This window comes from Rhamphochromis sp. 'chilingali' (genome assembly GCF_963969265.1).
Source record: "Rhamphochromis sp. 'chilingali' genome assembly, chromosome: 2".
NCBI lineage: Eukaryota > Metazoa > Chordata > Actinopteri > Cichliformes > Cichlidae > Rhamphochromis > Rhamphochromis sp. 'chilingali'.
The window spans coordinates 69864992-69889076 of NC_137930.1; the positions used below are offsets into that span (position 1 = coordinate 69864992).

At 44.3% G+C, this 24085-nt stretch overlaps 1 protein-coding gene across 2 annotated transcripts; it reads left to right on the forward strand.

The window, feature by feature from the left end:
- Positions 1 to 8859: 8859 nt before the first annotated feature.
- LOC308392525 (uncharacterized protein) lies at positions 8860 to 11501 on the forward strand. 2 transcript variants are annotated; one of them, XM_080875595.1, is made up of 6 exons: positions 8860 to 9171; positions 9984 to 10222; positions 10320 to 10431; positions 10747 to 10835; positions 10948 to 11108; positions 11272 to 11501. In XM_080875595.1, exons 3-6 carry the CDS (start codon positions 10376 to 10378, stop codon positions 11299 to 11301), a joined length of 336 nt encoding a protein of 111 aa, XP_080731721.1. In that variant the 5' UTR covers positions 8860 to 9171; positions 9984 to 10222; positions 10320 to 10375; the 3' UTR covers positions 11302 to 11501. The 2 variants fall into 2 exon arrangements, with proteins under 2 accessions (XP_080731721.1, XP_080731722.1); XM_080875596.1 differs by having other exon boundaries at positions 9988 to 10222.
- The last annotated feature ends 12584 nt before the right edge of the window (positions 11502 to 24085 follow it).

The window sequence follows — 24085 nt, forward strand, 5'->3', positions numbered from 1 at the left end:
TACAGCAAATACAAGTAAATAAGCAATATGCCAGTAAAATTAAGCTCCATGTTTAATCTATGACATACTGTTCATACATATGAGAACATAGAATGACACGTGTCCTGAGTATATGGAGTGCACAGTACAGGATATAAATATGTGTGCTGCAACATGTGCAACACAGTTCAGCTGCCCGAATCTACAGCATGTGTACTTTAATACAGATACTGATATTAGCTTTGTATAACAAAGATACGTTTACTTACCTTTTTCAAGGCAACCTGTTCAAGCAAAGTAGCCTCAGGCTGTCTGATCACGGTGGGGATAAAAGCTTTGGTCTAAAAGCAAAAATTGACTCTACAGAAAACATGAACAAGGCTAAAATATACATCAAAAAAATTTTTTAAATGTGTTTAATGTTATTGTTTCAGCAAGTGCACCAAATACAACAATATCTGACAGGAAAAAGGAAACGTTACTAACGCTGCCTTATAACCCTTATAACCATCAATACTGACCAGAAAAAATAGCCAACACTGAAGGACTTCTACATTCGGCCATATGAGCCTCTGCAGTGCTTACACACACACACACACACGTCCCACAAAGACGTGAAGGCAGAAAACACACCCGTGCCATCTATTCTCATGAACGTTCATATGTAGTGCACACGTATACACACATATAGAAACAGAAAACTCAGAGCCTGGCCTTGTCTGGTGCAGTCATGGCTGGCTGTTGTCTAACAGAGATATATGACAGAAGCTAGCTGTGTGGAGAACAACATTTATCTACAACTCCTCACCTTTAGTATGCAAGGACAGCTACCAGCAGAAACACTTGGCTCTCTCTCCATCTTTTCCCCTCTCAGCTCAGCTTTGTGAATATTATTGTACGGAAAGCAGCAAATTAATGTATGTTGATATTTGTATCTACCTTTGTGCTTCTGTATTAATATTTGGACAGTATATATATGTGTTGCAATACAGTACTGTGCAAAAGTGTTGAGCCACCCGGTATTTCTTTATATTTTGCTTCCCAAGAGCCAGACTTATTTTCAGTCCTGACCTTGTGTGTTTGTTAAGCCACTCAACACAGACCTATGAATCGTTGAAGCATAAACAGCCACCTAGGTCAAGACACGAGCCAGTGTTGTGGCTACAGATTTTTAAAGAACCCATTTTAAAATGTTTCTTTGTGAACTTTGTTACTATCAGCCTGTTTCAAACATAAATAGCTGAAACCTGGCATATCTTGGCATCATGTGCAGTGTGTCCTTAAAAAGATAAGGAAACTAGACAAGTGGAAGTAGCAGCTCTAAAAAGCCCATCTACAGCGGAGGAAAAGTATTTGTTATATCCTTAAGAAACAGGAAAAAAGTCAGCCAAGACCTGACACAGGATTTAAGACATGCATTTGGACCTTCAGATGATCCATCTACTGTTTGTTGAAGCCTCATCAGAAATCGTCTCGATGGAAGGGTAGCTGTCAAGTAGGCATTCTTAAGGAAGGGAAACAGGGAGAAAAGGCTGAAGTACGCACAATTACACACAAGACCTGGACTGAATATCACTGGCAACAGGTATTGTGGAGCAGTGAATCCAAATGTGACTCTTTTGTTGTTGCTGTCAAAATGTATTGAGGACATCATGGTTTCGAGCCGCATTTCTTGTCAAAATGGATGGAATCAGAATCAGAATCAGAATCAGAATACTTTATTGATCCCTGGGGGAAATTATTTTTTGTTACAGTGCTCCATTTTAAACCAACATTAAGACAAGACAGACAATACGCTAACTAAGAATAGTACAATATATACATATATATACATACATACATACATAAGTCACTTATAAATAAATATTTGGAAAAGAAACATGTGTAGTTGTAGCAGCAAACAGTGTGTTAAGTGGATGCGTTGTACAGGGAGCCACAGGCAGGAATGATTTCCTGTGTCGTTCAGTGGTGCTTTTCGGTAATCTCAGTCTCTCACTGAACGAGCTCCTGTGACTGACCAACATGTCATGGAGTGGGTGGGAGGTGTTATCCAACATTGTCTTTATCTTGGACAGCATCCGCCTCTCCGACACCACCTTGAGGGAGTCCAGCTCCATCCCCACAACATTGCTGGCCTTACGGATCAGTTTATTAAGTCTGTTGGCATCTGCGACCCTCAGCCTGCTCCCCCAGCATGCAACAGCATAGAGGATCGCACTGGCCACAACAGACTCATAGAAAATCCTCAGCATTTTCTGGCAGATGTTGAAGGACCTCAGTCGCCTCAAAAAATAGAGACGACTCTGGCCCTTCCTGTAAAGTGCTGTGGTGTTTTTAGCCCAGTCCAGTTTATTGTCAATGTGTACTCCAAGGTATTTATAGTCCTCCACAATGTCAACACTGACCCCCTGGATTGAAACAGGGGTCAAGTGTTTCCTGGTCTTCCTGAAGTCCACGATCAGTTCCTTGGTCTTTGCCACGTTGAGCTGCAGATGATTCTGCTCACACCACGTGACAAAGGAGTCGACCACAGCCCGGTACTCTGTCTCATCATCCCTGCTGATGCATCCAACCACCGCAGAGTCATCAGAAAACTTCTGAAGATGGAGGTCTCTGTGCAGTGGCTGAAGTCTGTGGTGTAGAGGGTGAAGAGGAAGGGGGAGAGGACAGTCCCCTGTGGTGCCCCCGTGTTGCTGATCACCTTGTCAGACACACACTGTGGGAGACGTACATATTGTGGTCTTCCTGTCAGGTAATCAACAATCCAGGACACCAGAGAAGCATCCACCTGCATCGCTGCTAACTTATCACCCAGGAGGGTCGGCCTGATGGTGTTGAAAGCACTGGAAAAGTCAAAAAACATGACCCTCATAGTGCTCGCCGGCTGGTCCAGATGGGTGTAGACACGATTGAGCAGGTAGATGATGGCGTCCTCTGTTCCGAGACGAGGCTGATAAGCGAACTGAAGGGGATCCAGATGTGGTCTTACTATGGGTCGCAGCTGGTCCAGGATGAGCCTTTCCAGGGTCTTCATGATGTGGGAGGTCAGTGCCACGGGCCTGTAATCCTGGGGGCCACTGGGACGAGGCGTCTTTGGTACAGGGACGAGGCATGATGTCTTCCACATCACCGGGACCCTCTGCAGACTCAGACTCAGCATAAACAGTTTATGAAAGACTCCACACAGCTGGGGGGCACAGGTCTTGAGGACAAGGGGACTCACTCCGTCTGGTCCAGCAGACTTGCCTGAGTGAAGTCTCCTCATTTGCATCTCAACCTGGTATTGAGTGAAGGTGATGGGTGGGGGAGGGGTGTCAGGAATCTCACAGGAGGCAACATGTGAAGAGAGAGGCTGGCACAGTGGTGTGGCTCTGGATTCCAGGCTGACTGCAGGTGAGGTTGTGGGGGTAGGAGCAGACACTGTGGTGTCGAATCTATTGAAAAACAGATTCAACTCGTCGGCTCTATTCTCACCTCCCTCAGCTCCCCTGCTGTTGGTTGGCCTGAATCCAGTGATGGTCTTCATGCCCCTCCACACCTCTCTCATGCTGTTCTGCTGGAGTTTCCACTCCAGCTTCCTCCTGTAATTGTCCTTAGCCTCTCTGATCTTGTCCTTTAGTAACACCTGGATCTTCCTCACCTCCTCTTTGTTGCCCCCTCTGAAAGCCCTCTTCTTGTTGTTGAGGAGGGCTTTGATGTCCTTAGTCACCCACGGCTTGTTATTTGGGTAACAATGAACAGTCTGAGCTGGAACAATGGAGTCGGTGCAGAAAGTTATGTAGCCTGTGATACACTCAGTAAGCCCATTGATGTCCTCGGCGTGAGGCTCACAGAGTGTTTCCCAGTCGGTCACCTCGAAACAGCCCTGTAGTTCCGCTATTGCCTCCTCTGACCACCTCCTAACAGTCCTGGTGGTCACAGGTTCCCTCCTCACAATTGGCACATAGCGGGGGGTGAGGTGAATCAGGTTATGATCTGACCTACCAAGTGGGGGGAGGGAGGAGGAGCTGTATGCATCCTTGACGTTAGCATACAGTAAGTCTAAAGTTTTCTCTCCCCTGGTGGGACAGTCCACATATTGTTTGAATGTTGGTAGTGTATTGTCCAGTGATACATGGTTGAAGTCACCCGAGATCACAATAAAGGCACTCGGGTGCTGAGTCTGTAGCCGAGCTATGGCAGAGTGGATAGTGTCACATGCAGCTGTGGGGTTAGCAGAGGGGGGTACATAAACAGCCACCAAGATGACGTGAGAGAATTCCCTGGGTAAATAATACGGCCTGAGTCCAACAGCACACAGTTCAGTGTCCGGGCAACAAATCCTTTCTTTGATTGTTATGTTGGCAGGGTTACACCACCGGTTGTTAACTAAAACAGCAAGCCCACCTCCTTTACGCTTACCGCTAGCGATGCTGTCCCTTTCCGCCCGAACAGTGTGGAAGCCTTCCACGGAAGCATTCTCATCGGGAATGACCTGGTGCAGCCATGATTCGGTGAAACACATCAGGCTACACTCTCGGTATTCCCTCTGACTCCGTACCAGTGCTGAGAGCTCGTCGATTTTAATTGCCAACGATCGCACATTTCCCATCACGATAGACGGCAGACACGGTTTAAACCTCCTCCTCGCTTCGAGCCTCCGCTGTCTCACCGTCACCTTTTTTCTTCTCTTCTGTCCTTGACCTCTGCATCCCCAATGTGTTTTCCTCCAAATTTCAGCTGGTACTTCTGCGGGCCTGGCCAGCGAGCCGGCCGGCATCAGGGCGATCAGCTGATCTCTGGAGTAAACAGTCCGTGCGTGTAGGAGATGTGCCGCGGTCCCGTTCCATGATAAAAGTAACAGTTCCACGGCCACCAGAAGAACAAAAACTCTCTCAATCCACATGATTGAGTAAGAGATAGAAAACGGAGGAAAATACAAGTCAGAAAAAAAAAGAATACGTAAGAAAAAGAGCTAAACTAAGAGAAAAGCAGGAGCGACTGTAACAGGCTGCACGCTGGTTGGCGCATGCGCACTGAAAGAATAAGAACATGTCACTGATATTAAACACTGCCAATGAAGTAAAAGCATGCCTGGATAGAAAAAACGAAAAAACAACAACAATGGAAACGTATCATGTAGTCGTTGATTGGCTTCCCCACAGCCTGGGGATAGAGTCAGTGATATCAGCAGCGGATCACTCCAGTTAGTATCCAGTTCCCCATGTTTGCAGGCAGTCCAGGCTATAGCTGACAAAGTGATAAAAAAAAAAAGTTTAAAAGTTTTTAGTTAAGCTAACTAAGGTTAGCTCGCGCTGATCACTGTTGGCAGAGGAAGAGAGTCGCTAAAGCAACTGGTGTTCTGAAGCTAGAAAACATCACATTTTTCTAATCTTTACATATAAATCAATCCAAAGACTCTTAGATAAAATTCATAATTTAAGTGTTGAAGAGAAAACTTACGGCTCATCTTTTAAGTTAGATTAAAATTCACTCAGACTTAAACATGTACTCTGCTTCTTCTGTGACCACATCACTGTGACAGGGTTGAGATATCTGCCATCTTGCATAATAACAAATCATGTTTGTGGTATATTTGCACCACCTGAAATGACTCTTGTTTTTACATTAGCACAAACACGTGCAACTTTCAAGTAGGAGGCTGGAACTATTGTAAAGCTTTGTCTTTACTTTCTCCGTGCTTTTGTTTTCACTTTCTTAAGAGGTGGAGATATCAGCCACATTATACATGCACTAGTTCACACAGTCACTACAGGTAACTGGATTTAAAAATGTTTTTGTTGATATTTAGTCAGTTGAGTGACCTGATAATGCCACCAAATTCAATGTTGAAAAGCCACAAATCTTACCCACTTCATTTTGAATTGAACACGTGGGGAAATGGCCAAAGTCTGTTCATCCTGTTCAACCTTTTAGCTCAGTACAATGGGTTTGCTATGGAGGTGGTAGAGCAAACGACCAAACTTCCTTCACAACGGTCAGACTGACTGAAAACCACATTAAATGATGGATTTCTGCCTTATAGCAGCTATATTGACTGAAAATTCATACATGGCATTCAAGTGCCAAGCTAAGAGTTTCTTTTTTATGGTAATGGGTATTTACAAAGCTGCTGAGAGCAAATCTTTCAGTGGAATGTGAACAATATTTTCAGCACAACAAATGCAGCGAGGGAGGTGAGGCAGATGTCTCCACTTTCTGTCTCTTAGGAGTATGACAAGTTAACGGGTGGTGGTGAGGAATAAACACCTTGTAAGGTAAAGTAAGACAAATTATTGAAGTGGAGGATGTAAAATCACAGCCACACTTTTACAGCTGAGCGAATGTCACTGCCACCTCTTATTTTACAGCTGAAATACAAAAAATGAAGGGGAGAAAAAAAAAAGGAAATTTCTTCTGGTGGCTGGAAAGTCAAACGAGGAAAAAATGCCAGGCTTGATCTCGAGCTGTCGAAAGCATCCTTTTTCATGAATACACACATTTTCATTACATATCTGTTTAGTACAGTGGCTAGAGTGAGTTCCTTCTGATACTGAAGTTACTGGGTGTTTTCCTGATGTTGTGAGTGAAGTGGGGCCTTTTTAAATTAATGTTGACCCAATTACACAACAGACACCCAGCAGTAGAAACTCTAGTTTTAAGTACCTTGAGTATTACTCTTTAATAGATCAGCTATTTAGTAGGGCTGGGTTTTGATTATCGAGTTATCGATTAAAATCGATTCTGGCTTGGATAACGTGATATCGATTCATTAAAATCCTGAAGCGATTTTTAAATATAAATTAATTTTGCCCAAACGCCAGAATCTCAGGTTAAACCTCACAAAATTTCTACAACCACTAAACAGATAAAACAGTAAATGAGAGCAGGTACACGGATTCTGCACAAAGACGTAAACACAAAACGCAGACCCAACGCATCCGAATCAGTGAGCTGTTGCCTTTCTCACCCGACGGCACGTACGCGGACACGGACACGCCGTCGGGGCTGAAAGCCAACAGCTCGCTGATTTTAAAGCATCAGCGGGTTAGCTATAAAAACCCAGACCAGGAAAACCGCCGTCATGTTTTTCTATGTTTTATCCTCAGTTACTTTGACCCAAAGGAATCTGCTGTGATGTTCACACATTTGATAAAGTCTCACAAGTGTCAGGTTTCTTTTTATAGATATAAAAATATAGATATGCACTGATAAGTGATCAGAATTATAATAATTCTGACTGTCTGAGGCAAAATTTCCGAGATTCAAATCGAATCGAATCGTGGATTGAATCGATTCGGGACCTTGTGAATCGGAATCGAATTGATTCTAGAAATCAGTGACGATAACCAGCCCTACTATTTAGGTCTGTAATTTTTTCCACTGACATATTATTACTAAAGCATGGTCCAGTCATCTTTCAGTTGTCTCTCATACCTTTACCTCTTTTATTCTGACATAAACCTAAAATCCCCTTAAAACATGAAATTAGTACTGAGCAGTGTATTTTAACCTCCTACGACCTGCGTCCACATATGTGGACTTCACATTTTGGGTTATTTAGACCAAAATACTCAATTTTGCTCTACCAGGGCCTGATATCCACTTACATTATGCTGCTACTGTTCTATCGAAATTTTAAATAAATATCCTCAGATGTGGCTCTCATTTTTCTTAGGAACAAAAATTAGGTATAAAAAATTAATAAATCTGCTAATTCTTTTTTTTAAAATTTATCAGGCCCCAATCAGCCCAAATATCAACGAGAAATTTAAAATGCATGCTGTGGAGGAGTTCGGGCCTTACGAGGTTAAGGCACTTTGCAGAATCTTCACATGTTGTGTATCACAGGGCTCTGAGCTTCATCAGCAGCTGTGGTCCCCTCTTTTCTTAAGTAATGTTTTTATGTATCCGACACCTCCGTCGCAGGTATGTGTTTATTTATAAAATCATTTTGGGCATTGTTTCTTCTTATTTTTGTGTCTGTTAACATCAAAGTCACACTCTCAGATCTATGGATGTTGAGCCATTTGTAGCCCCCACTATACAGACTAAATTAGGCAAAAAAAGCAGTAAGATTTTTGGCTTCACATCGTTGGAATAAGTTACAATGTGAACATCATCTTCACACACTTGTTACATTAAAGTTATGGGGAGATCATTACGGTTTACCTTGTCTGTGTTTTGGTGAGTAAGTTTTAATGTTCTTAAATTAATCTGATGTTTGAGCTCAATGGGAATGGATAATTAAAGCTTAAATACAATGATACATAATGCAAAACATAGCTAAGTCTTGGATCCAGATGATCTCTTGCTTTTAGGCCTTACAGTTTTTGTGTGGCATCTCTCAGAAGCTGTGATCTACACTGCTTTCACACAATACTGTGTGCATCTGAAAATTTAACAAAACCACTTCAACTCCCTCATTCAAGTTCCCCACTGTTACACTGTCAGTCACACATGCACACACACAGTGGTAGGCTCGCAGTGTGTGAGTGACCCAGACATTTGGCATCTTTCACATCAGGGTGCAATCTCTTTCTTTCCTCTCATTTTCCTCATCAAACAGAGAGGATGGTGGGGAGAGGGAAAGAAGAGGGAGGCAGAAGGTCAGCAGAAACGGAAAAGACGGATAGGGCGTAATGATGATCCACCAAAAAAAAAAGAAAAACAAAATAACAAAGACGGAGGACAAGCACTGAGGGAGGTGGAAGAAGGTGGTAGAGCAATGGAGAATGGGAGGGAAAGCATTTGGGCTCAGGAAGGGAAAAATATGGTTACGCATTGAAGCAGCCCAGATAGCAAGGAGACATTGAACAGATGTTGATTTTCCATCTGAACCATCAGAATCGTCAGGATTGAAATGTCAACACAAAACCAATGTTGAAACAACATTGAAATACTGATGAAACCTTACACTGACATTGAAATAACATTGATTCACTGTTGTTCTGTCATCGTTGATTGTTGATCTATTTATAGTTGACAAGGTGACAACAATCACGTTGAAAAACCATCGATTTATGGTTGAGCGGGAAATTAAAGCTGCTACCACTTGGACTATTCCGCAGCACCCCTATCACATTGGTACATCCCTCCAGGTAACCATTGTCTTGTACAGTAGAGCGGGACATTAGATTTACTCTCAGCGGAATTGACCGGAGAAGGCATCAGTTCATGCACTGCACTGGCCTGCACCACGATTAGTATAAGGTAAGAATGAATGACTTTTGTTCTATTCGTTATTTCCACGGTTGCATTTGAATAACAGTAAAAAAAAACAAAACAAACTTGTTAATGTAAAGTTTCGGATAAAATGTGGGAGCCCGAAATTGTGTCTACTTTCATCTTACAATCCGGCAACAAATAAATTGCACTGCAAACAAAGTCTATCAACAAAGAAAACATTTTCGTTTCATACTTTTCCGTTATATTCCCTTACAAAGCTAGCTTTAACGCTTCGAGGGTTCCTTTGTTCTTGCCGTCACCTCGGCGCTTGACCCAGACTTTCGCTCTGTTGCTTTTTAGCATAGTACTACAAAAAATTGTAAATCTGTGATATATGATTGATAAACGTAAAGGTAACTGTATAAATGTGTTCAATGACTTTGTTACTTTTAATGATTGGTGAGCACCCGCTTCGATTCGCACTCAATTCAAACTTTACGCTGCACGCTCACCTGACTTGCGTTTGCACCTTTTGTCCACACGTAAACTGCGTTTAGCATTTACGTGTGGACGAGGAAGACGGAGAAAACGCAGCGTCAAAGGTGTGCGCCTATTTTGACGCCACACTGTGCGCCATGTTTTTGTCTCGGTGCCATGAATTCCTACAATGGCAGACTTAGACAAAATACTGTTAATTTTATTATCTTCAGTGTTTAAATGCTTACATATACGGGTTTGCTTGTAATTGTTGCCTATATACATTTTAAGCTATTATTTATTATTTAGTTCAATCAATAGATCAAGTTTTGTAGTGACTATGAAATATATTGTAATTATCTGTTTCCTGTTTATCCTAGACAGGGCAAAAAAGGACTCCAAATTAAAAAAAAGATAAAAATGAAAGACTGGTGCATTGTGCAGTTTAGCACTGGTGGTACAGAAATAGTCCCTAGATCATGGATAAATGGGGAGAAATTGTCATGGCCTCCATATCCTCCGTGAGACACATTCAGGATCCACGACACAGTAAAGAGGAGAGTTCATCCTGGTGCAACATGGCTCACCTATGCACCAGTCCGACTTCTAATAAGCCATGGTGGGTATCATCTGGATTGGTGTTGTATAAATGTAACAATAACAAGTTTTTCGTGTCCTAATTTATGTCTGGCCATACATTGTGTTTGTACTTCCAGACACATTTCACGAAGCAGAACGCAGTCTTCAGAAATATCTAAGTGAACACTGTGATATGTCTGACCTTCAGTCCGAAGCTGAAACTCAGACCAGTCATAAAAGAAAGCACAAGTAAAACTTTTTTTATTTCACAAACATATCTTTGATTGCTAAGAATTTATGATCTTGTCTTTTATACATATCTGTGGTGCTTGCATACTGCAATATCACCACATAATATAGTCCAAAAAGTGGAAGCTTGTAAACTTTTTATAAATGCAAAGCCGTGTACACTTGTGCACTTCAAAAATTCCTTGTATACTGTACCTTCTTGCACATCTCCGTTTCCTGTGTGTGTTGTTATAAATCAAACTGTAACTTTAGGAAAAAATATTCCAAAAGCACATTTGTAATTACTTATGACCGTTTTCAACTTTTTTTCTTTAGACCAAATCCCCTGTACACATATAGTGACTCAGAGGATGAGCAGCCCACCAAAAAATGGTTTCCCCAGGCCCCTCGAGTGAAAATACCAGGTAATAAAATACTGTCTAGTGTCTTTGTACATATCTGTGTGTGACACAAGGAAACGTTTGACAAGTTGTCTGTATTCTTAAATACTTAAAAAAAATTATCTTTTTCTGTCAGACCTGACGAGAGCTGTTAATGAACTCCGTGAGGAGGTCAGAGCCATCCGCAATGAATCGGTAGATGCTGGGGTACTGCCTCTGGATTTGCCCTTGCACAACATTGAGGAGCTAAACAATGCAGAGCCAGCTCTTCAATCACAAGAGGCAAATAAGGCAATGGTAAGTATATAAAGGTTATGTACACTTTGTAACTATAAATTGTAATAGCTGTCAGATGTGATTTAAATACATAACAACGGCCTGTTGATTAAACACACAAGCACTTGCATACACATTTAAGACATGAGACACGCTAATTCCATCTCTTAAAACGTGTCTATAGGTGAGACGCTTTGCCTTGATTGGAGCCTGACGCAGCAGTTAGGGGCAAACTCTATGTCCGAGTTTGTCTTTGCACAAGCAGTGCAGAAATGGCTCCGATACGCCCCAGATCGTTTGGGTGGGTGCAGGACGCACATCATGCAAAAAAATTACAAACTTCTGTGAATCATATAAACGTAAATAGGAAACTGTCTTTTAATAAAGTATTTAGCAAACGAAACATGCCTATTGACCTTTTTTTGTTTATTTTTTTTCTCTCTTACATCACATGCAATGCTTTCTTATTTTAGGATATTAATATTGACATGATACATTGTGAGACATTTGGGTTTTTTTTATAAAGGGTGTCCAATTTAAGGAATAAGTACAATTATGTGTTTAGGTGGTTGAAGTATTGATGGAAACATGCAGTAGTTTAGTATTGGTTAAAATACCTATAAAGAAAGGTAGATTTCCAGTCATGATTTAACTGTTGTTTTAATAAAAAGCAACTGTGCGAAAGAGGTGGAAAATCAACACCATAGCTCAACAGTGTTTCAATATCAGAATCTGACATTGTTTCAATGTCAGCAGTATTAGAAAATATAACGTTGAATCAACGTCAGGTTTCAACATTGATTCAACATCAAAACCTGACGTTGTTTCAACGTTAAAAAAGGGTGCAAGAGTGACGTTAGGTCAACGTCACACTTCAACGTTGATTCAATGACACAGCCTGATATTGACTCAACATTGTTTCAATGTTTCCTTGCTATCTGGGAGGTGACAAGAACGATATTATAAAAGACAGATAGAGGAGAAATGTGGAGAACAGAGACAAAGTGGGAGGTTGTTTTCCTTTATCTTTATCAAGTGCAGAAACAAAAAAAGGCATTCTGCCCAAGTGAAGTGATGCTGTGGTTTCAAATCTGGACAATCATCTTCTGCTCATGTTATCACCTACTTTCTCCCATCAGTCCTTCTTATTGTTATCATTCATACAGTCACAAGGAAACTAAATTAGTAAATCAATAAATATAATACTAATTTTGCCAGGTAGACAGTATCTGTGGAAACAGTCTAGTTAAAATAAGAAAAAGAGTGTGGATACTCAAATATTTCACACTCAGTGATTAGGAAAATTAATGGAAATGAATGAAATATTCCTCGTCTACCCTTCTTGTTAGCATTTTGTGATAATAAACCGGTTTGGAAGTTCTAACCAATCAGCATTGGACAGTGTGGGAGCGTCAGTACAGAGCGAGAGTGTACAAAGAATCATGCTATTGTGGCAGACCCAGCATGCATCTCACTGATAGCAGCTCCAACAGTAGTGACTGCTGAGAGACAAAAAATCTTGGATTAGAGACCAAGAGATTAGAGACTGGATTAGATTAAGAAAATGGAAGTGTGCCAGTGGCACAAGTTGCATTGGAAGCAAACACAAGACTTCTGGGATAATGATTTTTGGACAGACGAGACAAAAGTGGAAATGTTTAGTCAGAAGAAAGACCTCAACCTAATTAACCTGAATTAAATGGACTGGCAGAAACGTAAGAGAGTTGCTGCTAATCTAGAAATTCACCTACCTGAATTTGCTATGCAGTGAAAAGTTAGAAACTCATCTCTACCAGTCATCTATATCTTCACGCCCTGAGATTGTAGACCTAGTTAAGTGTGCCTATGCCAAAAGGCACACTTATTACTATTGCTCGGATTTATTAGTAACTCGCCCCACAGTTTTGAGACAAGGTTCACATATGTTATATCATTTTGTGCGGCTGGAGCTGAAATGAGTTGCTATGACTTTTGGTGTTTATTACTTCTATAGTTTTTTAAATATGAATATTTTAATGCAAGTTTTTGCCCATTGAAATGAATTGGAAGCAAAGTGAAACTTAGCAAAGTGAAACTTAACTTCAAATGTAAGTGAAACTTAATTTGTGGTGTGTTGGCTCACTCTAGTGGTATGTCCCCGTATTTGGATTACCATAATGATGACAATATCAACGGCGCGCACAGCGTCGGTGCTTTCAGGAACCATTGGAATTCTTAAGGTTGCGCGAAGCATTGAATAGTTACGGTAACGGCAAGGGTGTATGCTTGGTGGGAAACTGCATATCCTACAAATTCATAGCACGCCTCTACCCAGTCAAACAATGGCGGCTGCCACGTGGTTTAATATATTCCTCTTATTCGTGTTTCTAGGTCACAAAGTAAACTTTTAAGATATTTTCAGGCGAGAATGTAGGTGTGTAAACGTCAAATATCTGCTCGTTTTGTCAAAACATCCCATATTGGCAACAGATTTTTCACGATGTTGGCTAGCTAGCGCGGCTAGCTAGCCGGCTAGCGCCGCTTCACTCAAAAGCACCCAGGCTTGGCGTCTCTAACTCCTTTCATCCCCGATCGCTCCGCAAACAGTCTTTGTCTTAGCTGGACTTATTTTTCGTTTATATGGGCCAATGATGCTGGTCGATGAGGAAAAACTAACTGAGTTGTTTGGTGGTGACTAACCGGAGCTAGCTAGCCACCGGTATGTGTCTCTTTCCCCTCGTATGTGGGGAAAGAAACATGCGAGGCGGCCGCTGATCGACCGGTTTTCAGGCGAGAATGTAGGTGTGTAAACTTCAAATATCTGCTCGTTTTATCAAGGAGTCCCATATTTTATCAAGAAGTCCCATATCTCTCACGATGTTACAGCTAGCGCCGCATGGCAGCTAGCTGGCTAGCGCGGCTTGTGTGACACCCAGGCCGGGCTGGCTCACACATAGGCCGGCTCACGCTCTCGTTCCACCCCCTAGTCTTTCTTAATGACTCTTGGTTGGCTGCTGGATTTATTTTTCATTTATATGGGCTGGTGATTCATTTATTCATTTTAGTAACAGTAAGAACAGTGAAAGGTGGTGGATTGTCCAGATGCTGTTCGATGTGGAAAAAATAACTCGGTTGTTTGGTGGTGGCTAACGCGGAGCTACAATGGAGGGCAGCGGTTCTCTGTCTGGTTTCACCCCCCTCACCCTCACGCCGCCGGTACGAGTGTCCGGTGAACTGAATGTCAGGTAAGATGTTATGTATATTTTCGTTGTGCTGACTTTTTACAATCAGTTACACTGGTCGTGTCCAAATTCATGGGCTGCATCCTCCTGAGGAGGTCGGGTAGGCCGGAAGTAAACGGCCGTGAAATTGGACGGTCTAGCCTTCAGATTAGCATCGCCGCTGTCTCGGTGGAGTTTAATAAACTCAGCCGTCTGCTCCTTGCTATCTAAAATATAACAGGACACTGGCGTAAATTCTCGACTGTCTCATACTTATGTTTAATCAGGTTTCTGTTTGACGTTTAGTCAGCTGTGGAAAAACCAAGGAGGAGGGGGATTAATAAAGTTTTATTTTATCTAATCTAATCTAATAGCTTTAATCTCAGCCAAACCGATTTACTCACGAGCAAACAAAACACTGAAAAAAGCCCAACAATAACATCTGTAGGTTGTCTAAGTGAATTATATATTACATTTAACCCGAGTAGCAAAAGTCCGCGATGATCTGAAAATGATGTGCCGGGAGTTGTGCCGTTCTCGGCCGCATCAGTAACCCTCGAGCTCCCGGCTAGCTGTCGAGCTGGTGGGTAGCAGACGTCTCCGAAAACATCGAATCACTTTGGCAAATATGCGATATCTTGATAAACTGAGCAGATATTTGATGTTTACACAGCTACTTTCTCGCCTGAAAATATGTTAAAAGTTTATTTTGTGACCCAGAAATATTAGTAAGAGTAATTTAAAAACTTAGTAGCAGCCGCCATTGCTGGAAACTGGAGTTTGAAACTGGAGGCAGGAGGCTCCGGTCCATTCGCACCAGAACCTCTCGCCATAAGAACAGTTTCTTCCCCTCTGCTGTTGGACACATGAACAATAACCTTATGACTGTTCCCACCACTAACACATGACCGTACGCTGTGTTGACTGCATCATTCCATGTTTGGCACTGATCACCACCTGCACTCATGTGTATATATCATGTATATACCTATCTATTTAGCACTTTTAATTTTTAACTTTTAATTCTTATTCTTATTTTCATGTCTATTTAAGCATATTTTATGACAGTATGTCTGCACTGAAGCACCGCAGCAATTTCCTAATGTTGTAAACCTGCCCAACATTTGGCAATAAAACCCTTTCTGATTCTGATTTGGCTGGGCCGCGCTATGAGTTCTGGGATATGTTGGGCCACGAAGGACACACCCGACCAATCCTTCAAATTCGGGGAAAAGGAGGACGCATTTGTCGGCTGCATTCGGAGCAGTCTACGAATTTGAACAGCCTTCAGCGCGTTGCTGTGACGTAATCGGTCTACAAATGTGGCCTCAGGAGGATGCAGCCCATGAATTTGGACATGACCAATAAGTCGTACAGCTGGGTGGGTGCTGTGTTACTGATGGTGAACTTTATTGTATTCATAAGGTTAGTTATTGGGTTGCCAACCGCCCCGTGCAAACGGAATCGTCCCGCATTCAGAGAAAATATTACACGTTTCGTATTGAGCTGAAAAGGAACACAGTTTGTCCCGTACTTCAGGTAGAATGGAAGAAGACACAAAGCTGGATTTATTCAGAACACTGTGTAAAAATAACAAAAAACAAAAAGTGAATGCAAAAGTGCATAAATATTTATTTTACGTGTTTGATGTGTGTGGCAGGGCGTGGTCTGCAGTGCCGCTGCAGGGGAGGTGGACCCACCTCAGCGGCATCTGCAATCACGCCTCTCAGGCGTAAAGTCTGTGCTCTCTCTTCCGTTTTTTTTTTGTTTGTTTTGTTTTTTTGGGTATGTGTCGGGCTGTAAGATGAAAAGCTACAGCCGGCTGTGTGGGTACAGCAATTATGTGTGAAAAGTGGTCCATAACGTAATGCTTCAAAGCGTGTTCATGCAAACATTGTCGGGTCTGCTTATGAACCTCTGCGCACAGCGTCTGCAAATCGGGGCTGTACGAAGTCACCCCATCTTTATACAAAACTGTAAGCTGTCATCTGTGAGGCGCGAGTGGTGTTTGGTTTTACCATAGTTCATGGTGGAGAATGGCTGCTCTGCTGAGTTTTGCTCTCTGTAGCCATTTGAATGGCAAACTACACTGATTAGCGGCGGCATAGGCACACTTAAAATTTCTTCAGAAATTTTTGCTTTCTAGTTTATGTTATTCTTGTTCCAGCATACCACCGGTTTACCATTTTGATCTTCCAGTTCTGCCTGCCCAGCCCCAGACCCTGATCCACTCCTGCCCACACTGAGGTCCCCTCTACTCCCTGCATCACCAGTCTTTACCGGTTTGGTCAGATCAGCTCACACTCATAAAAAAAACCCCTCTTGCTCCCAGTTCTCTTCCCTCGGATAAACTTCCAGCTTAATTTAGGCAGATTCTTCTCTGTGTTCTACATCTGAGTTCTGCTTCAGTCATGACACATAACTACCAAAGTGTAAACCAGTCTTTTTCTGCCCTAATGCCAGCTTTAAGAAACCATTTGAGGAACTGCATTTTTGGCACTTCCTTGATGGCTTATTCTTTTCAAGGCCAGAAGTTGAAAAATCTGTATGGATCAGGGAGAAGTATCTTGTTAATGATAGTATAATTACCGCGACATAAAAATGCTCAGCTCAGTTAAAGGAACTGGATAACACCTAATATGTAAATTCCACGCTGGTTTCCACAATGCAATGTGTTTTCTTTTGGCTGTGGAGGTGTAAATTTCTCAAATGAACACAAACACAGAAACACACAAACAGCGTTTAAGTGGACAAGCTTTGAAGAGAGTTTTTTTTCACAGCTTTCTGAAGAGGCAGCCAGTATATTCGAGCTTCTTTAGTGTGGGAGATGAAATCTGGACATTCATTAACGCTGCTTCAAAGATGCTGCAACAGTCACATACTCATTTTTAGAATCCTGCTTCTGCTCCACGTACATCAGAATGTGATTATGGTGCCTCGTGGCTTTAAACAGCGCACTGAACAGGGAATCAATGATGAGAATATGAAGAGGCTGAGCTAGTGCATTTGAAAACTGTAAAGACAGACAGACAGATACTGACTGCAAATACTGACTCACCTTAACACTGTGCTCTGGAACCAGTCTTCTGCAAAAGGGACTCTGTTAAACTTGCAGAACTGCGTATCCCCAACATACAGGCACCCTGCTCGCTGCATGTACATTGGGGTTTTTCCCAGTGGAGAAAAGGGTTAACCACGGTTTGTCTATAACTAACACCATGTTCAACCATAAGTTGCACCAGGCTACCCTAGGTCGCAGGTCAATTTTTGGCTTTGTGTTCAGGAGCTGAGCTGTCATGACCTAACTGTGAGTTGGATCAGATAACAGGGTATTGTGCTGGACAGGCCTGCACTTCAACAACATGGACACTGGAGGTGGAGTGAGCCATCAAGCTGAAGAAGGAGTCCTGGGATTAATTAACCTGTGGGACTCTGGAGACAGCTGACAGGTACTGGCAGTCCAAGCACAGTGGGGCTCTGGCGGTGGCTGAAATGAAATTGGATGTGGGAAGAGTTTGCTAATGCTTTTGAACAAGACTTTTAGAGCCAGCCACATTTTTCCAATCTTTTATTGTCCAATTTTCGTGAGCCCATGGGAATTATGGGAATTGTAGCCTTAGTTTCCTGCTGTTAGCTGACAGAAGTGGCACCTGATGTGGTCTTCTGCTGCTGCTGTAGCCTATCTGCTTTGAGTTTAAATGTCTTATGCATTTAGTCTCATGGTCGGACGGTCCTCCCCGGACGACCTGTCTATATGTGTGTGTGTGTCTCTCTCTCTCCTCCTCCCGACCCTTATTGTCTCCACCCAGCGGCCGACACACCTGCACCTAATTTGCCACCCAGCTGTCACTAATCATTCTTGGTTTTGGGCCGAGGTATTTAACTGTGTGTCCTGACAGCAGTTGACGCTGGATTGTACTGGAAGCTCAGTAGTAAAGAGTGTTTGTTACTCGTAACATAGCTTTAGCCAGCTAGCCTTCTCACCTGTTGTCGTCACTCGTTTGTAGGAGGAAGTGATACGGAGCAGAAGGTTGGAGAGAAGGAGCCCGCTGGATTAAGCTCTTGGAGGAGAAACACACTCGGATAATCACTTGGGAGACTCACCTGCACACCACTGGGAATTTGGAGAAGATCACCGTTGGATTTTGCACTTCGCTTTGTGTTTTGAGACTGTTTTTGAGCACTGTAAATAAACGCACTGTTTGCTTCGCATCCAGAGCTCCATGACTGAGTCCGTATTTTCCCATTACCCGTGACAGAACAATCCAGCCAGCAATGGACTCAGCGGACTCAACTCCCGTCCAGCACGTGCTCATGCTTCAAGCTGAACGATTGGAACAACATGAAAAAATGCTGCAGCATGTTGCCGAGGAGCAGTCCGCGCTACTACAGGTGGTATCTGAACTGAAAGGTATGTTGCTTGCTACACCCAGAGCACCTGTTCAATCACCAGAGCTCCCTGCACAACCACAACCACCAGTAGAGCTTCTAAATGTAGCGGCGTCCTGTCCTCTTCCTCCAGCTCCACCTCCACCACAGTGAGAACACACGTTACCTGTACCTGAAAAGTTCAATGGAGATTTGGACAAAAGCCGGGGATTTTTGACTCAATGCTCTCTGATTTTTATGCAGCAGACTCGAGCTTATGCCTCTGATATTGCCAAGATCACCCTCATGGTTGAGCTCATGACAGGACGAGCTCTGCTGTGGGCTCAAGCAGTCCTGAGCGCCCAGCCTTCCATCTCATATAGTGATTTTTTGAGCAAATTTCGATGTGTGTTTGACAAAGGATCTAACCCTGACAGTGCTGCTCATCGCATGTTTACATTAAAGCAGGGCCGGCGGAGCGTGGCAGACTTCTCCGTGGATTTTTGGATCCTGGCTGAGGAGACTGGCTGGGAGGAGAAGGCGTTACGTGGAGCCTTCCTAAACAGCTTAAACGAGAACGTCAAACGTGAGTTGGCTATTTAAGAGCTTCCTAAATAATTAAGTGCCCTCCTTAACATGTGTATCAGTCTAGACGACCATATGCGGGAGTTTGGCAGGCGGACTGGAGAGGGGCGACGGTCAGTAGGGGACGTAGGAGTTCCGACTGGACTCTCGTCTCTCGAGTGGAGAGAGGAGGAACCGGACTCACCTGCGGATGAGGAGCAACCCATGGAGCTGGGACGGACTAAATTCACCCGGAGGAGAAGACAACTGGTGGGTGAGTGTTTTGGGTGCAGGAAGAAGTGGCATTTCCCGGACGCCTGTCCTTCACGGTTAAAAGACTCAGTAAAGGTAGGGATACTGACGGGTCCGCCGGTTAATACATTCCTCCACCTCAGCTGCCCAGCTAAATTACTGTTTCTTTCCCGCACCCATTCTTGTGACGCACTAATAGACTCGGGAGCTGAACAAAGTTTTTTGGATGAGGCTTTGGCCCACAAAATGGGTTTGCCTGTTGTTCCTCTCCCTGAAGCACTCCAAGTGTCAGCACTTAATGGCAGTCCTTTAGCCGCTGTCACTCACCGCACCCAAGAAATCACACTCACTCTCTCCGGCAATCACACTGAGCAGATGTCCCTGTTTCTCTTCAAGGCACGTGACACACCTTTAGTTTTGGGATTCCCCTGTCTCCAGTGACACAATCCACAGATTGATTGGGCCAAGGGATGTATCATGGGGTGGAGCACCCGTTGCCATGAGCAGTGTTTACGCTCTGCGGTGCCGGTTTGCATGTCTGACGATCCTGCGGGGCCGCCCACTCGCCCCGTCTTGTCAACCGTGCCCGCCGAATATCACGACCTAGGGCAAGTCTTTAGCAAAGACGGGGCCCAATCACTGCCCCCCCATCGTCCGTACGACTGCGGGATTGATTCGCTCCCGGGCGCCCCCTTGCCCACTAGTCGACTCTATAGTATCTCAAAACCCGAGCGCGAGTCTATAGAGCTCTATATTACGGACTCCCTGGCAGCTGGCATCATCCGCCCCTCCACCTCTCCCTTGGGCGCAGGCTTCTTTTTTGTTGACAAGAAGGATAAGACCCTACGCCCCTGCATTGACTATCGGGGACTAAATAAAATCACAAAAACAAATATCCTCTACCTCTGCTCGCCTCAGCTGTTGAACTCCTTCAAGGAGCCACCCTTTTCACCAAACTTGATCTCCGCAATGCTTATCACCTGGTCCGCATCTGCGAGGGGGATGAGTGGAAGACAGCCATCAACACCCATCTGGGTCACTTCGAGTACCTGGTAATGCCGTTCGGACTCACAAACGCCCCTGCTGTCTTCCAGGCCCTGGTAAATGATGTCCTACGAGCCTTTTTGAACCACTTTGTGTTTGTTTATCTTGATGACATTCTGATTTTCTTCAGATCCAGAGCTGAGCATGTTAAGCATGTGAGACTGGTGTTGCGCCGTCTGCTGGAGAATCGGCTGTTTTGCAAAGCGGAGAAATGTGAGTTTCATGCCTCAACTGTCTCTTTTCTGTGTTTCATCATTGAACAGAGCCGGTTGCAAGCGGACCCGGCTAAGGTCAAAGCTGTGTTGGAGTGGCCTGTGCCCGGCACCTGGAAGAAGTTGCAAAGTTTTCTTGGATTCGCCAACTTCTACAGATGTTTCATCCGGAACTTCAGTAAGGTAGCACTGCCTCACAACTTACATCACCCAAACAGCCATTCCTGTGGTCTCCAGCAGCTCAACAAGCATTCGACCGTCTCAAAAGCCTGTTCGCCTCAGCCCCCATCCTGGCCCAGGCTGACCTCACCCTGCCATTCGTGGTGGAAGTGGACGCTTCTGATTCGGGAGTTGGGGCGATTCTCTCTCAGCGCAAGGAAGGTAAATTACACCCCTGTGCCTTTTTCTCCCGTCATCTCTCACAGGCCGAAATGAATTATGACGAGGGCGACCGGGAGCTTCTTGCCATCAAGTTGGCGCTGGAGGAGTGGCGGCACTAGCTGGAGGGGAGCGAACATCTTGTTGTCGTTTGGACAGACCTCAAGAACCTTGCCTACCCCCAAGCGGCTAAGCGCCTGAACGCCCGACAGGCCAGGTGGGCATTGTTTTTTGCACGGTTTTGCCTAACCATTACCTACAGGCCCGGGTCCCGGAACACGAAACCTGATGCCTTGCCACGCCAGTTCGCGCCAGACACAGACCCTGAGGAGAAGGAGAGGCCCATTCTGCTGGCCTCGTGCATTGTGGGGACCCTCACCTAGGAGATAGAAAGGGTCCGAGATGCCCAGCAGCAAGAGCCCGACCCCAGAACCGGTCCGGAAGGTAGATTGTATGTTCCCTCGGCGGTCGGGGGTAAAGTTATCCACTGGGCACACACCGCGCAGTCTACCTGCCATCCAGGTAGGAATCGAACTGTCACCTTTTTACAAAGGTTGTTTTGGTGGCCTTCTCTCTCTCAGGACGTCCGGGAGTATGTGGCCGCATGTCCTGTGTGCGCTCGAAATAAAATGTCCAACTCACCTCCATGGGAACTCCTTAGACCACTGCCTGTCCCCAGCCGGCCGTGGTCGCACATCGCTCTGGACTTCATCACTGGTCTCCCTCCATCCTCTGGTAAACCTGTTATACTCACCATCATTGACCGTTTCTCTAAGGCTTCCCATTTTGTTGCCCTTACCAAACTTCCCACCGCTCTAGAGACTGCCCAGCTCCTAACCCAGCATGTTTTTCACCTTCACAGCATTCCTCTGGACATCGTTTCTGACCGTGGGCCCCAGTTCACCTCTCAGGTGTGGAAGATGTTTTGTGCCGAGCTGGGGGTCCAGGCCAGCCTGTCTTCTGGTTTCCACCCGCAGACTAATGGGCAAACAGAGCAAGCGAACCAGGAGCTGGAGGCCATGCTGCGCTGCGTTGTTTCCTCCAACCAGTCATCATGAAGTGAGCAGTTGGCATGGGCCGAATACGCCCATAACTCCAGCACATCGGCCGCTATAGGTGTCTCTCCCTTCGAAGCATCCCTTGGGTATCAACCCCCCACTCCTCTCCATCACGGAGGGTGGCCGTGCCTTCCGTCCAACATCACATGAGGTGCTGTCGACGGATCTGGCGGGCGACTCGAGCGGCCCTACTGCGTACGAACCCACACAATAAGAGACTGGCTGACCGCCGCGGCGTCCCTACACCGGCCTATGGGGTGGGCCAGCAGGTATGGCTTTCCTCTAGGAACATCACTCTGTGGACCGAGTCCAAGAAGCTAGCTTCCCGGTTCCTTGGACCCTTTTCTGTGTAAGCCATCCTGAATCCAGTAACTGTCCGGCTGACCCTCCCGCGCAACATGAAGGTACACAACGTGTTTCATGTTTCTCAAATTAGGCCAGTCCGGACCAGCCCATTGTTTGAGTTACTGTCCTATCAGCTTGAAGCTCTCCTCTGACCTCTGGCATCAACAACATTATGCCATTCTCAGTAAACCCCAGAGAATTTTGTGTAGGACAATCATCGTCAATCAGCAGTTTCTAAAATACCCAGATCAGCCTGTCTGGCAGCAACAATCATGCCACCTTCAAATTCACTTCAGTCATCTGTTCTTCCTCAATGTGATGCTTGGTTTTCAATTTTCAGCAGGTCATCTTGACCCTGTCTGCCTTGGATGATTATATGTTTGAGTTAACAAGCAGTTGAATAAGTGTACCTAATGAAGTAGCTTGTGGGTGTATATTGTCTTCCCAAAACAACATGTGGAATTTAATCTAAGGTGATGTGCTGACTAAATCAGTCGGCACCTTTGGCAAGCTGCCGATCGTCTAGGTCAAGATGGATGTGCACACTCTGCTTGCTTCTATTCTCACACATTTGCACACACGTGCACAGCTTCAGGTGACAGAGATTAATAGCCTTACAGAGTGACAGAGTAACTTCCACTTCCTTTGTGTCACTGTCAGTTCCCAGCTGCATGCATGTCACAGTATGTGTATGTGTGTGAAGCCATTATTAGAAGTATAATTGCACAGACATTTAAAGTGTTTCCCCTCAAGGATTGCGCCAGCATCCAATAAAGTTTTCATACCACAGGAGAGATGGCAAGAGAGTGGAGAGAGAGTGACAGAGCAGACAGGAGGAAGAAGAAGAGAGAGTCTAAAACAACAAGACTCTGCTGCAGGTGTGTTGCAAGGTGCAGTTAGCCGCAGGCTGGTACTCTGGAATTGTGTTGTCTTTTTGTCTTCATATTTATATTTTTATTCTATCCCTTTTTCTTTAAAAAACAAAATTGGGTCCTTGAATTATGCTGTACAAGGAGAGGAGCATTGCAGGTGCATGTTATTGTAACTCCCTAAGAAATCTGAACACATCAGCAGAAAGATTAAAAAGCTGAAGTCTATAGAATCTATCTTATATTTTCAATTAAATTGAAATTTAAGTAAAACAAGTACATTTATTTCAACCAAAATTACAAATTTACATTTCAAGAAGTTGAATTTGTTGGTAATCCAGCAAAATACTGTAAATGTAAACAGAACTGATAAGAGGAATGGGATCACACAGGACATACAACAAGCAGGCAAACAGAAGAAACTGCAGTCTGTAACAACCCTTATTATTGTGGTAAAGCACCACTAGGGGGTGTTGGCCTGCTATTGTAGTAGCTGGGGAGACTCCTAGTGTGTGTGAATGCAGCGGCAGCTGTGTAGCTGTTCCGAGAGAAACCATACCATTGTAACGACTACCTAACCCCGCACATGTATGTACAGACAGAGTAGAGCCGTGGAGACCTGGCTGGTATGGTCTTGTTGTGTTAACAGACCCAATAAAGGCCTTTTGTTCTATTTAACTGACTAGACTGGCTAGACCTGCTAGCCAC

What these genes read in the sequence shown, in the direction of transcription:
- LOC308392525 (XM_080875595.1), top strand. Translation starts at nt 10,376, where the DNA reads ATGTCTGACCTTCAGTCCGAAGCTGAAACTCAGACCAGTCATAAAAGA. An exon ending in AGTCATAAAAGAAAGCACAA is followed by an intron (nt 10,432 to 10,746) that starts GTAAAACTTTTT and finishes TTTTTTCTTTAG; the next exon opens with ACCAAATCCCCTGTACACAT. An exon ending in CCCTCGAGTGAAAATACCAG is followed by an intron (nt 10,836 to 10,947) that starts GTAATAAAATAC and finishes TTTTTCTGTCAG; the next exon opens with ACCTGACGAGAGCTGTTAAT.